Below are 16,030 nucleotides of genomic sequence, written 5' to 3' on the forward strand. Positions count from 1 at the left end.
TCAGGAAGGAAGAACAAAAGAGAAAAATATGGTAAATACAATAGATTATCTGTTCTTCATGAGATTTATATTCGATGATTTAAACAAAAGTTACAGCATCACCTGATACTCAAGCCAGTGACATTGAAAACTAGGGACAGCAAAGAAACCTAAACTGAAGGAAGATCTCCACACTCACAAAAAAGTGGTAAAATGTTGATACCAGAAGAGTGTTGTAAGTCACATTTATAGGCTGTTATACTCAGAGAAACCATTACAAAAACCATGCAAAGAGTTACACTCAAAAGCACTGGAAATAAACACCGAGGCCAAGAGGGAGATGTTCTAAACATATAAGGCTGCTTCAACATTTGAAAGCAATCAATGTAATCCACCATATCAATAGACTAAAGAAGAAAAATCATATGATACATGATCTCTCATTTGATGGGGCTTCCCTTGTGGCTCAGCTGGTAAAGAATCCTCCTGCAATGCTGGAGATCCGGTTCAATTTCTGGGTTGGGGAGATTCCCTGGAGAAGGGAAAGGCTACCCACTCCAGTATTCTGGCCTGGAGAATTCCATGGACTGTACAGTCCATGGGGTTGCAAAGAGTCAGACCCAACTGAGCGACTTTCACTGTTCCCTGTTCCCTGGTGCCTCAGTGGTAAAGAACCTGCCTGCCAATGCAGGAGATCCCTGGGTGGGCAAGATGCCCTGGAGAAGGAAATGGCAATCCACTCCAGTATTCTTGCCGCAGAAATCCCATGGACAGAGGAGCCTGGCGGGTCACAGTCCACAGGATCAAAAAGAGTTGGACACAACTTAGCCACTAAGCAACAACATATCATTTGACATAGATACAGCATTTGACAAAATCCAGTACCAATTCATGATAGAAGCTCTCAGAAAACTGGGAATGAGGGGAACTTCCTCAACTTAACAAAGAGTATGTATGAAAAACCTATAGCTAAAATCATATTTACTGGTGAAAGATTGAATATCTTTCCCTTTTAAGACCAGGATAAAGGCAAGGATGCTCACTCTCATTACCCTTATTAAATATACTACTGGAAATTCTAGCTTTTGCAGCAAGGCAAGAAAAAGAGATAAAGCCAGAAAGATTGGAAAAGAAGATAAAACCATCCCAATCTGCTGATAACATATTGTATATATGAAAATGGTAAAAAAACACACAAAATCAAAAAACCTCCTAGACCCACTGAGTTCTGTAAGGTTGTCCATTATGGGATCATCACACAAAATGTATCACATATTGCTACACTAACAATAAACATATGATAAGCTATATTAAAAAACCAATACCATTTGTAATTGTTCCAAATACAGTAAGTCCCCTATATATGAACAAGTTCTGTTCTGAGAGCCTGGAAGTGGAGCAGCCATTTGTGACCATGAGAGTGAACTCTCAAAATTCACCAATAAAAAACAAACGATGCTTATAGACTATGCACAAAGCCCATGTGTGCAGACATTTAATTGAGGAGGATGTAAGGACTGCAGATGAGCACATAAAAAGATATTCCATATTACTAGTCATTATGGAAATGCAAGTAAAAATCACCATGAGATGTTACACGCCTATCAGAACAGTTTAAAAGTGTGTGTGTGTGTGTGTGTGTGTGTGTGTGTGTTCAGTCGTGTTTGACTCTTTGCAACCCCATGGACTGTAGCCTGCCAGGCTCCTCTGTCCATGGAATTTTCCAGACAAGAACACAGGAGTGGATTGCCGTTTCCTCCTCCAGGGGACCTTCCCAACACAAGAACTGAACCCACATCTCCTGCATTGGCAGGCGGATTCTTTAGTGACTAAGCCACCAGGGAAGCCCCTGGAAAAAAAAAAAAATTTATGACAATCTATACCAAGTTTGCTGAGAGCCGAAGAATTGATGCTTCTGAACTGTGGTGTTGGAGAAGACTCTTGAGAGTCCCTTGGACTGCAAGGAGATCCAACCAGTCCATTCTAAAGGAGATCAGTCCTGGGTGTTCTTTGGAAGGAATGATGCTAAAGCTGAAACTCCAGTACTTTGGCCACCGCATGCAAAGAGTTGACTCATTGGAAAAGACTCTGATGCTGGGAGGGATTGGGGGCAGGAGGAGAAGGGGACGACAGAGGATGAGATGGCTGGATGGCATCACGGACTCGATGGACATGAGTTTGAGTGAACTCCAGGAATTGGTGATGGACAGGGAGGCCTGGTGTGTTGCGATTCATGGGTTGCAAAGAGTTGGACACAACTGAGTGACTGAACTGAACTGAACTGATACCAAGTTCCGGCAAGAATGTAGAGAAACTGAATCACTCATTGATTACTGTGATAATATGAAATGGCACAGCCACTCCAGCAAATAGTCTGGCAGCTTCTTATAAAACTAAACATTCAATACTATATGAATCAACAGTTGCACTCCTGGGCTTTATCTTAAAGAAATGAAAAATTATGTTCACTCAAAAATGTTTAGAACTGCTTTATTCGTAATAGCCCCAAACTAGAAACAACTCAGATGTCCATCAACAGATGAATGGTTAAACCAACTCTGGAGCATCCATATCACATGCTACTACTCTGTAATGAAGAGGACTGAAGTGTTGATACCTGTAAAAAATTTGGAAGAGTCTGGGGCAAAATATGTTGAGTGAAACAAGCCAAAACCCAAAGGTTATGAGTTGTATGATTCCATTTACATAACGCTTTTGAAATGACAACATTTTAGAAATGGAGAACTTAGTAGTTCCCACTAGATGGGAAAGGGTGTTGGAGGGAAATGGGTGTTGTTATAAAACAGCAAGGTCAGGGATCTTTGTGGTGATGGAAATGTTCTGTATCTTGACTGTAGGGAGGGGGGGGATATGAAACCACACGTGATAAAATCAGAGAAGTACACACACACACACGAACACATGTAAAACTGGGGCAATCTGACTAAGATTGTGGATTGCATCAATGTCAATATCCTGGTTGCAAAACTGGACTTTTTTTTTTTTCCAACATGTGACCATTGCGGGTAGCTGGGTGAAGAGCAGGTATGCAGGATCTCTCTGTATGATTTATCACAAGTGCACGGGAATGTACAATTACTTCAATAATAACTTCAGTTTAACAAACACAAGTTTAGGCTTCTTTTAAAATGTTGTGAGGCTTCAGCTTTATTCCTCCTTTATTCCTGTTAATACATTCTTGCACTGAAGGAAAACCGGTCATGAGATTCAAACATTTTGTTTACAGATACCTGCATGGAGCACTTTCTTTCTCTGAATCTTTTGACTTGATGGGTCCTCTGGTATTTTTGGCATTTGTGATGATTTGACATCAGCATGAGGTTTTGCACATTTTTCTGGGGTTGAAATCATGGAACAAATTTCCTTTTGATGCCTGTTTTAGATTAAAAAGTAGACAAAGATGATGAAAGAAAAAATGTGGGAACTTCCTGTGTTCAGTCTTTAAGGGTAGGTCTGCTATCTACAATTAATTTTTGTCTAGGAATGTTTTTATTTTCTCTTTGTTCTGATGGGCATTTATTAAATGCTTAATTTGCTAATAGGAAGACAGTGAATTTCGATGAAGAAATCCTGACTAGTACATATTTTCAACTTCTTTCCACTTTGCTATCACAAATCCGCCTGCAATGCGGGAGACCTTGGTTCAATCCCTGGGTTGGGAAGATCCCCTGGAGAAGGGAAAGGCTACCCACTCCAATATTCTGGCCTGGAGAATTCCATGGACTGTATAGTCCATGGGGTCACAAAGAGTTGGACATGACTGATCAACTTTCACTTGAGGTTAATAATCCAGCCCTTAAAAGAGATTCTATTTTGTGTATATTCATTTAGAATCAGAGAAGGAAATGGCAAGTCACTCTAGTATTCTTGCCCAGAGAATCCCAAGGACAGAGGAGTCTGGTAGGCTACAGTCCATGGGGTCACAAAGAGTCTGACACAACTGAGCAACTTTCACCTTTTCTTTCACTTCTAAGTAAAAAGATATACTCCTGTTGGGGCATTTCTTGTTTGTCATTTTTAAATTGAACTATAGTTAATTTACAGTGTTGTGTTAGTTTTAAGAGCACAAAGTGATTCAGTTTTATATATATATACATTATATATATATAATACATATATACATTATACATATATTATACATATATACACATACACATATATATACATTTTTCAGATTCTTTTCCATTATAGGTTATTAAAAAATATTGAGTGTGCTATACAGTAGGTCCTTGTTGTTTACAATAGGGAAGCCCAGAATAAAGTTATTCTGTTTTATATATAATGGTGTATATCTGTTAATTCAAAACTCCTCCCACTGTTAATCCCAAACTCCCCCCATTCCCTACTATCTCCTTTGGTAACCATAAATTTGTTTTCCATTCCTGATAGAGTATTTATATGCTGTGATACATGAATGCTATGATGTCTGAATATCTGTACAATGTAAAATCATGTAAGATTTGACACATTTACTGAATGCTGGGGTGGTTTTGATTTTAGACATATTATTAATAGCATATAGCATGGGAAAGACCTGAAAAATCATCTATCTAAAATCCTACGACCACATCATCTTAACGAGGAAGAAACGGAGACCCACAGCAATCAACAGGTGTGGAGAGAAGTTAAGGATTCACCAAGGTCACAAAGAGTGAAGTCCAGCCCTTGAGCCTCCTGCTGCTGCTGCTAAGCTGCTCAGTCACGTCCAACTCTGTGTGACCCCATAGACGGCAGCCCACCAGGCTCCTTCGTCCCTGGGATTATCCAGGCAAGAATACTAGAGTGGGTTGCCATTTCCTTCTTCAAAGCATGCATGCATGCTAAGTCGCTTCAGTCGTGACCCTGAGTCAAATCTTCACAACAGCACACTCCTACTCTGCTCTGTCACCTTCGTGTGTTGTGGTGGGGGTGCGGGATATCCACATTGGGTGCAGGTGAGACATCCTTAAGGATCACACCGAATTTGAGAACCTGCATATAAGGATGAGTATGTGAGGCTTCCTTGGCAGTCCAGTGGTTAAGACTCTGCACTTCCACTGCACAGGTTTGATCCCCAGTTGGGGAACTCAAATCCCATATGTAATGCCATTTGGTATGACCAAAAAAAATCAAAATTTAAAAAAGGAAGAGTTTGTGGCTTCTGTAAGCCAATCATTAATTTGTTAGATTATGAGTTCCCTTTGCTTAAACAAAAATCCTAACATAATCATACTATGTGATGTTTTAAAAGAACTCTCACAGAGGCAGTCCTAAGATGGCAGAGGAATAGGATGGGGAGACCACTTTCTTCCCCACAAATTCATCAAAAGAACATTTAAATGCTGAGTAAATTCCACAAAACAACTTCTGAATGCTGGCAGAGGAACATCAGGCACCCAGAAAAGCCGCCCATTGTCTTTGAAAGGAGGTAGGAAAAATATAAAAGACAAAAAAGGAGACAAAAGAGATAGGGAGGGAGCTTAGTCCCGGGAAGGGAGTCTTAAAAAGAGAAGTTTCCAAACACCAGAAAACACTCTCACTGCCAAGTCTGTGGCGAGCCTGGGAAGCACAGAGGGCAACATAACTGGGAGGAAAAATAAATAAATAATTAAAACCCACAGATTATAAGCCCAACAGTAACTCCCCCAGCAGCGAAGCAGCGCAGACGCCTGCACCTGCCACTAGCAAGCGGGGGCTTGGCAGGGAGGCGCAGGCTGCTGCTTAGACTAAGGATCTGGCCTGAATGCCCCGAGGGCAATCTGAGCGAACTAACTTGGGTTAGCAAACCAGACTGTGGGATAACTACCACGTGAAAAGCCAGCCCTAACCTAAGACACCGCCAGGCCTGCACACAGAACAAAGAACTAAACAGAGATAGCCAGCTGCAGACCATCCCTCTCTGGTGACAGGCAGCCAGAGCCAGAAGGGGACAATCGCAGCCCCAGAGAGACATTATCTACAAAACTGTAAGCAGGCTTCTTTGCTAACTAAGACTTCTTGGGGTACTGGACGGTCAACATCCGCCTGAGAAGGTGTGCCAGTTGTACACCCAGAAAACTGAGCGGCAGGGATGGGGGAGGCGATAACTTGCAGCGACCGCGTTCGCCAAATACCTTGTCACCTGAGCTGCTCGGACCTGGGAAGGGCACAAAACACAGGCCCAACTGAGTTTGGGCCTCTGAGGACTACCCGAGTGCCTGAACCTGAGCGGCTTAGACCTGGGAGGTGCATGCAGCCCAGGGCTGGCCTTGGACGATTCCCGGCAGAGCAACCTAGAGCCTGAGCAGTGTGGGCAGGGAGGGTACACACGCCATGAGCAGGGACAGGCCCAGTGTGGCTGAGGCACTGTGAACACACGCCAGTGTTATTTGTTTGCAGGGTCCCTCCCTCCCCACAGCACGACTGAACAAGTGAGCCTAAGAAATCAGACACTGAAGAGACCAGCAAACAGAAGAAGCTAAAACAGAGGGAACTGCCTTGGAAGTGACAGGTGCAATAGATTAAAACCCTGTCATTAGTACCAACTACATAGGAAGGGGCCTATAGAACTTGAGAAATATAAGCCAGACCAAGGAACTATCTGAAAATAAACTGACCCCACAGTACCCACAACACCAGAGAAAGTCCTAGATATATTTTTCCTATTTTTACAATCATTCTTTTTTAATTTGAAAAAATTTTTAAGTCCTCTATTACTCCTTTAATTTTCACTTTTATAACCTACTACTACTTTGCAAAAAAAAAGATCCAATTTTTTAAGAGCAAACTTCATATATACATATATATTTTATAATTTTTGTGACTTTTTTTCCTCTTTTTTTTCTTCTTTTCTTTAATATTGTATTTTTGAAATTCCAAACTCTACCCTAGATTTTTAATCTTTGCTCTTTGGTATTTGTTATCAATTTTGTACCTTTAAGAACCCAATCTTCAGTACCCATTTTTACTTGGGAGCGAGATTACTGGCTTGACTGCTCTCCCCACTTTGGATGCTCCTTAGGGCTTCCCTGGTGGCTCAGAGGGTAAAGTGTCTGCCTACAATGCAGGAGATGTGGGTTCAATCCCTGGGTTAGGAAGGTCCCCTGGAGAAGGGAATGGCAACCCACTCTAGTACTCTTGCCTGGAAAATCCCATGGACTGAGAAGTCTGGTAGGCTACAGTCCATGGGATCACAAAGAGTCGGACATGACTGAGCAACTTCACTTCACTTCACTTTTCTCCACCAGGTCGCCTATGTCTCCTCCCTACCCCCTCTCTTCTCTACCCAACTCTGTGAATTTCTGTGTGTTCCAGATGGTGGAGAACACTTAGGGAACTAACCACTGGCTGGCTCTGTCTCTTTCCTTTTGATTCCCCCCTTTTATCTTCCTGGCCACCTCTGTCGCCTTCCTCCCTCTTCTCGTCTCTGTATAACTCCATGATCATCTCTGAGCGGTCCAGTTGTGGAGTGCATATAAGGAATTGATTACTGGTTAGCTTTCTCTCTCCTCTTCTGATTCCACCTCATCTCATTTGGGTCACCTCTAACTCCCTCCTCCCTCATCTCTTCTCCATGTATCTCTGTGAACCTCTCTGGGTGTCCCTCACTGTGGAGAAACTTTTCATCTTTAACCTAGATGTTTTATCAATGGTGCTGTATAGAAGGAGAAGTCTTGAGACTACTGTAAAAGTAAGACTGAAAACCAGAAGCTGGAGGCTTAAGTCCAAACCCTGAGAACACCAGAGAACTCCTGACTCCAGGGAACATTAATTGATAGGAGCTCATCAAATGCCTCCATACCTACACTGAAACCAAGCACCACCCAAGGGCCAACAAGTTCCAGAGCATGACATACCATGCAAATTCCCCAGCAACACAGGAACACAGCCCTGAGCTCCAATATACAGGCTGCCCAAAGTTACTCCAAAACCACATCTCATAACTCATTACTGGACACTTCATTGCACTCCAGAGAGAAGAAATCCAGCCCCACCCACCAGAACACCGACACAAGCTTCCCTAACCAAGAAACCTTGACAAGCCACCTGTACAACCCCACCCACAGTGAGGAAACTTCACTATAAAGAGAACTCCACAAACTGCCAGAATACAGAAAGACCACCCCAAACTCAGCAATATAAATGAGATGAAGAGACAGAGGAATACCCAGCAGGTAAAGGAACAGGATAAATGCCCACCAAACCAAACAAAAGAGGAAGAGATAGGGAGTCTACCTGAGAAAGAATTCCGAATAATGATAGTGAAAATGATCCAAAATCTTGAAATCAAAATGGAATCACAGATAAATAGCCTGGAGACAAGGACTGAGAAGATGCAAGAAAGGTTTAACAAGGACCTAGAAAAAATAAAAGAGTCAATATATAATGAATAATGCAATAAATGAGGTCAAAAACACTCTGGAGGCAACAAATAGTAGAATAACAGAGGCAGAAGATAGGATTAGTGAATTAGAAGATAGAGTGGTAAAAATAAATGAATCAGAGAGGAAAAAAACTAATTAAAAGAAATGAGGACAATCTCAGAGACCTCCAGGAGAGTGTTAAATGCCCCAACATTCGAATCATAGGAGTCCCAGAAGAGGAAGACAAAAAGAAAGACCATGAGAAAATACTTGAGGAGATAATAGTTGAAAACTTCCCTAAAATGGGGAAGGAAATAATCACCCAAGTCCAAGAAACCCAGAGAGTCCCAAACAGGATAAACCCAAGACAAAACACCCCAAGAGACATATTAATCAAATTAACAAAGATCAAACACAAAGAACAAATATTAAAAGCAGCAAGGGAAAAACAACAAGTAACACACAAGGGGATTCCCATAAGGATAACAGCTGATCTGTCACTAGAAACTCTTCAGGTCAGGAGGGAACAGCACAGGACATACTTAGAGTGATGAAAGAAAATAACCTACAGCTCAGATTACTGTACCCAGCAAGGATCTCATTCAGATATGAAGGAGAAACCAAAAGCTTTACAGAGAAGCAAAGGCTGAGAGAATTCAGCACCACCAAACCAGCTCTCCAGCAAATGCTAAAGGATCTTTTCTAGACAGGAAACACAGAAAGGGTGTATAAACTTGAACCCAAAACAATAAAGTAAATGGCAACAGGATCATACTTATCAATAATTACCTTAAACATAAATGGGTTGAATACCCCAACCAAAAGACAAAGACTGGCTGAATGGATACAAAAACAAAGCCCCTATATATGCTGTCTACAAGAGACTCACCTCAAAACAGGGGACACATACAGACTGAAAGTGAAGGGCTGGGAAAAGATTTTCCATGCAAATAGAGACCAAAAGAAAGCAGGAGTAGCAATATTCATATCAGATAAAATAGACTTTAAAACAAAGGCTGTGAAGAGAGACAAAGAAGGACACTACATGATGATCAAAGCATCAATCCAAGAAGAAGATACAACAATTATAAATATATATGCACCCAACATAGGAGCACAGCAATATGTAAGACAAATGCTAACAAGTATGAAAGGGGAAATTAACAATAACACAATAATAGTGGGAGACTTTAATACCCCACTCACATCTATGGATAGATCAACTAAATAGAAAATTAACAAGGAAACACAAACTTTAAATGATACAATATACCAGTTAGACCTAATTGATATCTATAGGACATTTCACCCCCAAACAATGAATTTCACCTTTTTCTCAAGCACACACGGAACCTTCTCCAAGATAGATCACATCCTGGGCCATAAATCTAGCCTTGGTAAATTAAAAAAAAAACAAAACTGAAATCATTCCAAGCATCTTTTCTGACCACAATGCAGTAAGATTAGCTCTCAATTACAGGAGAAAAACTATTAAAAAATTCCAACATATGGGGGCTGAACAACATACTGCTGAATAACCAACAAATCACAGAAGAAACAAAAAAAGAAATCAAAATATGCACAGAAATGAATGAAAATGAAAACACAACAACCCAAAACCTGTGGGACACTATAAAAGCAATGCTAAGGGGAAAGTTCATAGCAATACAGGCATACCTCAAGAAACAAGAAAAAGTCAAATAAATAACCTAACTCTACACCTAAAGCAACTAGAAAAGGAAGAAATGAAGAATCCCATGGTTAGGAGAAGGAAAAAAATCTTAAAAATTAGGGCAGAAATAAATGCAAAAGAAACAAAAGAGACCATAGCAAAAATCAACAAAGCCAAAAGCTGGTTCTTTGAAAGGATAAATAAAACTGACAAACCATTAGCCAGACTCATCAAGAAACAAAGGGAGAAAAATCAAATCAATAAAATTAGAAATGAAAATGGAGAGATCACAACAGACAACACAGAAATACAAAGGATCATAAGAGACTACTATCAGCAATTATATGCCAATAAAATGGACAACATGGAAGAAACGGACAAATTCTTAGAAAAGTACAACTTTCCAAAACTGAACCAGGAAGAAATAGAAAATCTTAACAGACCCATCACAAGCACAGAAACTGAAACTGTAATCATAAATCTTCCAGCAAACAAAAGCCCAGGTCCAGACAGCTTCCCAGCTGAATTCTACCAAAAATTTAGAGAAGAACTAACACCCATTCTACTCAAACTCTTCCAGAAAATTGCAGAAGAAGGTAAACTTCCAAACTCATTCTATGAGAGCACCATCACCCTAATACCAAAACCTGACAAAGATGCCACAAAAAAAGAAAACTATAGGCGAGTATCACTGATGAACATAGATGCAAAAGTCCTTAACAAAATTCTAGCAATCAGAATCCAACAACACATTAAAAAGATTATACACCATGATCAAGTGGGCTTTATCCCAGGGATGCAAGGATTCTTCAATATCCACAAATCAATCGATGTAATACACCACATTAACAAATTGAAAAATAAAAGCCATATGATTATCTCAATAGATGCAGAGAAAGCCTTTGACAAAATTAAATATCCATTTATGATAAAAACTCTCCAGAAAGCAGGAATAGAAGGAACATACCTCAACATAATAAAAGCTGTATATGACAAACCCACAGCAAACATTATCCTCAATGGTGAAAAACTGAAAGCATTTCCCCTAAGTCAGGAACAAGACAAGGGTGCCCGCTTTCACCACTACTATTCAACATAGTTTGGGAAGTTTTGGCCACAGCAATCAGAGCAGAAAAAGAAATAAAAGGAATCCAAATTGGAAAAGAAGAAGTAAAACTCTCACTGTTTGCAGATGACATGATCCTCTACATAGAAAACCCTAAAGACTCCACCAGAAAATTACTAGAGCTAATCAATGAATATAGTAAAGTTGCAGGATATAAAATCAACACAGAAATCCCTTGCATTCCTATACACTAATAATGAGAAAATAGAAAGAGAAATTAAGGAAACAATTCCATTCACCATTGCAACGAAAAGAATAAAATACTTAGGAATATATCTACCTAAAGAAACTAAAGACCTATATACAGAAAACTATAAAACACTGGTGAAAGAAATCAAAGAGGACACTAATAGATGGAGAAATATACCATGTTCATGGATTGGAAGAATCAATATAGTGAAAATGAGTATACTACCCAAAGCTATCTATAGATTTATGCAATCCCTATCAAGCTACCAACAGTATTTTTCACAGAGCTAGAACAAATAATTTCACAATTTGTATGGAAATACAAAAAACATCGAATAGCCAAAGCAATCTTGAGAAAGAAGAATGGAACTGGAGGAATCAGCCTGCCTGACTTCAGGCTCTACTACAAAGCCACAGTCATCAAGACAGTATGGTACTGGCACAAAGACAGAAATATAGATCAATGGAACAAAATAAAAAGCCCAGAGATAAATCCACACACCTATGGACACCTTATCTTTGACAAAGGAGGCAAGAATATACAATAGAGAAAAGACAATCTCTTTAACAAGTGGTGCTGGGAAAACTGGTCAACCACTTGTAAAAGAATGAAACTAGAACATTTTCCAACACCATACACAAAATTAAACTCAAAATGGATTAAAGATCTAAATGTAAGACCAGAAACTATAAAACTCCTAGAGGAGAACATGGGCAAAACACTCTCTGACATACATCACAGCAGGATCCTCTATGACCCACCTCCCAGAATACTGGAAATAAAAGCAAAAATAAACAAATGGGATCTAATTAAACTTAAAAACTTCTGCACAACAAAGGAAACTATAAGCAAGGTGAAAAGACAGCCTTCTGAATGGGAGAAATAATAGCAAATGAAGCAACTGACAAACAACCAAGCTCAAAAATATACAAGCAACTCCTGGAGTTCAATTCCAGAAAAATAAACAACTCAATAAAAAAATGGGCCAAAGAACTAAACAGACATTTCTCCAAAGAAGACATACAGATGACTAACAAACACATGAAAAGATGCTTAACATCACTCATTATCAGAGAAATGCAAATCAAGACCACAGTGAGGTACCATTTCATGCCAGTCAGAATGGCTGCGATCCAAAAGTCTACAAGCAATAAATGCTGGAGAGGGTGTGGAGAAAAGGGAACCCTCTTACACTGTTGGTGGGAATGCAAACTAGTACAGCCACTATGGAGAACAGTATGGAGATTCCTTTAAAAACGGGAAATAGAACTGCCTTATGACCCAGCAATCCCACTGTTGGGCATACACACCGAGGAAACCAGAATTGAAGGAGACATGTGTACCTCAATGTTCATCTCAGCACTGTTTATAATAGCCAGGACATGGAAGCAACCTAGATGTCCATCAGCAGATGAATGGATAAGAAAGCTGTGGTACATATACACAAAGGAGTATTACTCAGCCATTAAAAAGAATACATTTGAATCAGTTCTACTGAGGTGGATGAAACTGGAGCCTATTATCCAGAGTGAAGTAAGCCAGAAAGAAAAACACCAATACAGTATACTACTGCATATATATGGAATTTATAAAGATGGTAAGGATAACCCTGTATGGGAGACAGCAAAAGAGACACAGATGTATAGAACAGTCTTTTGGACTCTGTGGGAGAGGGAGAGGGTGGGATGATTTGGGAGAATGGCATTGAAACATGTATAATATCATATATGAAATGAACTGCTAGTCCAGGTTTGATGCGGGATACAGGATGCTTGGGGCTGGTGCACTGAGATGACCCAGAGGGATGGTACGGGGAAGGAAGAGAGGGGTTCAGGATGGGGAACAAGTGTATACCTGTGGTGGATTCATGTTGATGTATGGCAAAACCAGTACAATATTGTAAAGTAATTAACCTCCAATTAAAATAAATAAATTTATATTTTAAAAATTTTTTAAAAAGTAAAAAAAATAAATAAAAGAACTCTCACAAAGCACTGTAGAAAGAAATGGTAAAGAGATCCAGCAGAGCACCCAAGAGGACCTCTGTGATGGGGAAGTGGGTGCTTTGCCATGCTTACTTGTCTCCATCTTTTTCTGCATTGTACCACCAGTCCATGACCAATGACTCTGAGTAAAGGCCTTGCACCTTCTCTAGATCATTGCGTCCTTGCTCCATTTCCTTAATTAAAAGAGTCAGATCTTCATTCTGCCAAAATAAGTAAACACATTGCAAGATTATACGAAAGTTCAGATTCTAAACATTTCTAACAAAAAACCAAACTGTATCAGGAAAAGAAGAATCTAAAGAATTTCATGTAGTTCTTATTTATTTTTTAGACAGCCTAATTGAGGTGTGGCAGAAAATGAAGAGGAACTAAAGAGCCTTTTGATGAGAGTGAAACAGAAGAGTGAAAAAGCTGGCTTAAAATTCAACATTCAAAAAACTAACATTATGGCATCCCCTGCCATCATTCATGGCAAACAGAATAGAAAAAAGTGGAAGCAGTGACAGATTTTCTTTTTTTGGGTTCCAAAATCATTGTGGACAGTGACTACAGTCATAAAATTAAAAGACACTTGCTCCTAGGAAGGAAAGCTATGACAAACCTAGACAGTGTATTAAAAAGCAGAGACATCATTTTGCTGACGAAAGTCCATATAGTGAAAGCTATGGTTTTTCCAGTAGTCATGTACAGATAGCTGAAGAATTGATGCTTTTGAACTGTGGTGCCGGAGAAGACTCTTTAGAGTCCCTTGGACTACAAGGACATCAAACCAATCAATCTTAAAGGAAATCAACCCTGAATATTCACTGGAAGCAGAGAAGGCAATGGCACCCCACTCCAGTACTCTTGCCTGGAAAATCCCATGGATGGAGTAGCCTGGTAGGCTGCAGTCCATGGAGTCTTAAAGAGTCGGACACGACTAAGCAACTTCACTTTCACGCATTGGAGAAGGAAATGGCAACCCACTCCAGTGTTCTTGCCTGGGGAATCCCAGGGACAGGGGAGCCTGGTGGGCTGCCATCTATGGGGTTGCACAGAGTCGGACACGACTGAAGCTACTTAGCACCAGCAGCAGCATTCATTGGAAGGACTGATTCCTGAAGCTGAAGCTCCAATACTTTAGCCACCTGATGAGTAGGACTGACTTTGGAAAAGACCCTGATACTGGGAAAGACTGAAGGCAAGAGGAGAAGGAGCAACAGAGGATGAGATGGTTGGATGGCATCACCGACTCAATGGACATGAGTTTGAGCAGACTCCAGGAGATGGTGAAGGATAGGGAAGCCTGGTGTGCTGCAGTCCATGGGGTTGCATGACTTAGCAACTGAACAACAACAAACTGAAAGTATGTAAAATGTACCATTTGAATAGTTTTGGCATTCACACTTGTGAAATCATCTCTGCAACTGAGATAATAATTATATCCATTACCCTCTATAAAGTTTGTTTGTATCCCACTGTAGATCTGCCCTCCCTCTTAGCCCCTCTTCAAAACACAAGCAACTATTCATCTACTTGCTGTCACTATCAGTTTCAGTTTTTTGGAATTTTACTTGACTATTTTTTCAGCAGGTCTATATTTGTTTTCAGCAAAATACCCATGAAGTTTACTATTTTAACCATTTTTAAAGTGTGTACACCTCAGTAGCATTAAGAACATCTACGATATTGTGCAACCATCACTATTATCTAGTTCAAGAACTTTTTTAATCACCCAAATGGAAAACCATACCTATTTTAAATTAATTTTTATTAGAGTATAGTTGCTTTATGGAATTTTATTTAAATGGAATCATACAGTATATCATCTTTTTGTGTCTAGTTTACTTTCATAATTATTTTGAGATTCACCCATGATATAGCATGAATCAATAGTACATTCATTTCTAGGGCTGAGTGGTATTCTATTTTATACCAAATCCAAAATTTAGTCACCTGTAGATGGACATTTGAGTTTCCAGGTTTGAGCTATGAAAAATACTAAAGCTATTGTGCACAAGTCTTCATATGAACATCTGCTTTCATTTCTCTTGGGTCAATGAATAAGATCACATGGGTGGTGATGTTGAACTTTTCAAGAAATGACCAAACTGTTTTCCAAAATGATTGCACGAGTTTACATTCCCATTTGTAATATATGAGAGTTCTAGTTCCTCCACATCCTTGTAAAAACTTGATAAGGTCAGTTGCCTTAATTTTAGCCATTTTAATAGCTGTGTAATGGTATTTCATTATGGTTAATTTGTGTTTCCCTAATGATTAATGATATTAAGCATCCTTTCATGATCTTGTTTGAAATGCATATATCTTCTTTGGTAGGGTGTCTGTCCAAATCTTTTGCCCATTTTTTGTTTCCTTGAGTTTTTAGAAATCTTAATATATTCTGGATACAAGACAATGAATACAATTTGAAAACATTTTCTCCCAGTCTACAACTTGTCTTTTAGTTATCTTAGCATTGTTTTGGAGAAGGAAATGGCAACCCACTCTGGTGTTCTTGCCTGGAGAATCCCAGGGATGGGGGAGCCTGGTGGGCTGCCGTCTATGGGGTCACACAGAGTCGGACACGACTGAAGTGACTTAGCAGCAGCAGCAGCATTGTTTTTTAAAGAGAAATTTTTAATTTTGATTAAATCAAATATATTGAGTTGCTTTATATGGACTAGGTTTTTGATATCCTAATAAAAATTTTTTTGGTCTAAGACAATGTCTCAA

The 16,030-nt window shown here is 39.7% G+C and overlaps 1 protein-coding gene across 14 annotated transcripts in view; it reads right to left on the reverse strand.

Annotated features, from left to right (window-relative positions):
- Nucleotides 1-16,030, reverse strand: part of VWA3B (von Willebrand factor A domain containing 3B) — a 187,002-nt gene that overhangs the window by 70,140 nt on the left and 100,832 nt on the right. For all 14 annotated transcript variants that reach the window (XR_009600184.1, XR_009600183.1, XR_003588752.2 and 11 more), the window contains 2 exons: nt 13,388-13,515; nt 3,231-3,373 (listed from right to left, as the gene is read on the reverse strand). Coding sequence is in view for 10 of the 14 variants with exons in the window: in XM_060413952.1 (XP_060269935.1) it covers nt 3,231-3,373; nt 13,388-13,515 (271 nt within the window). In the remaining 4 variants the exon portion in view is untranslated. The remainder of the gene's footprint in view (nt 1-3,230; nt 3,374-13,387; nt 13,516-16,030) is intronic.

This window comes from Ovis aries, chromosome 3 (assembly GCF_016772045.2).
Source record: "Ovis aries strain OAR_USU_Benz2616 breed Rambouillet chromosome 3, ARS-UI_Ramb_v3.0, whole genome shotgun sequence".
Classification (NCBI taxonomy): Eukaryota; Metazoa; Chordata; class Mammalia; order Artiodactyla; family Bovidae; genus Ovis; species Ovis aries.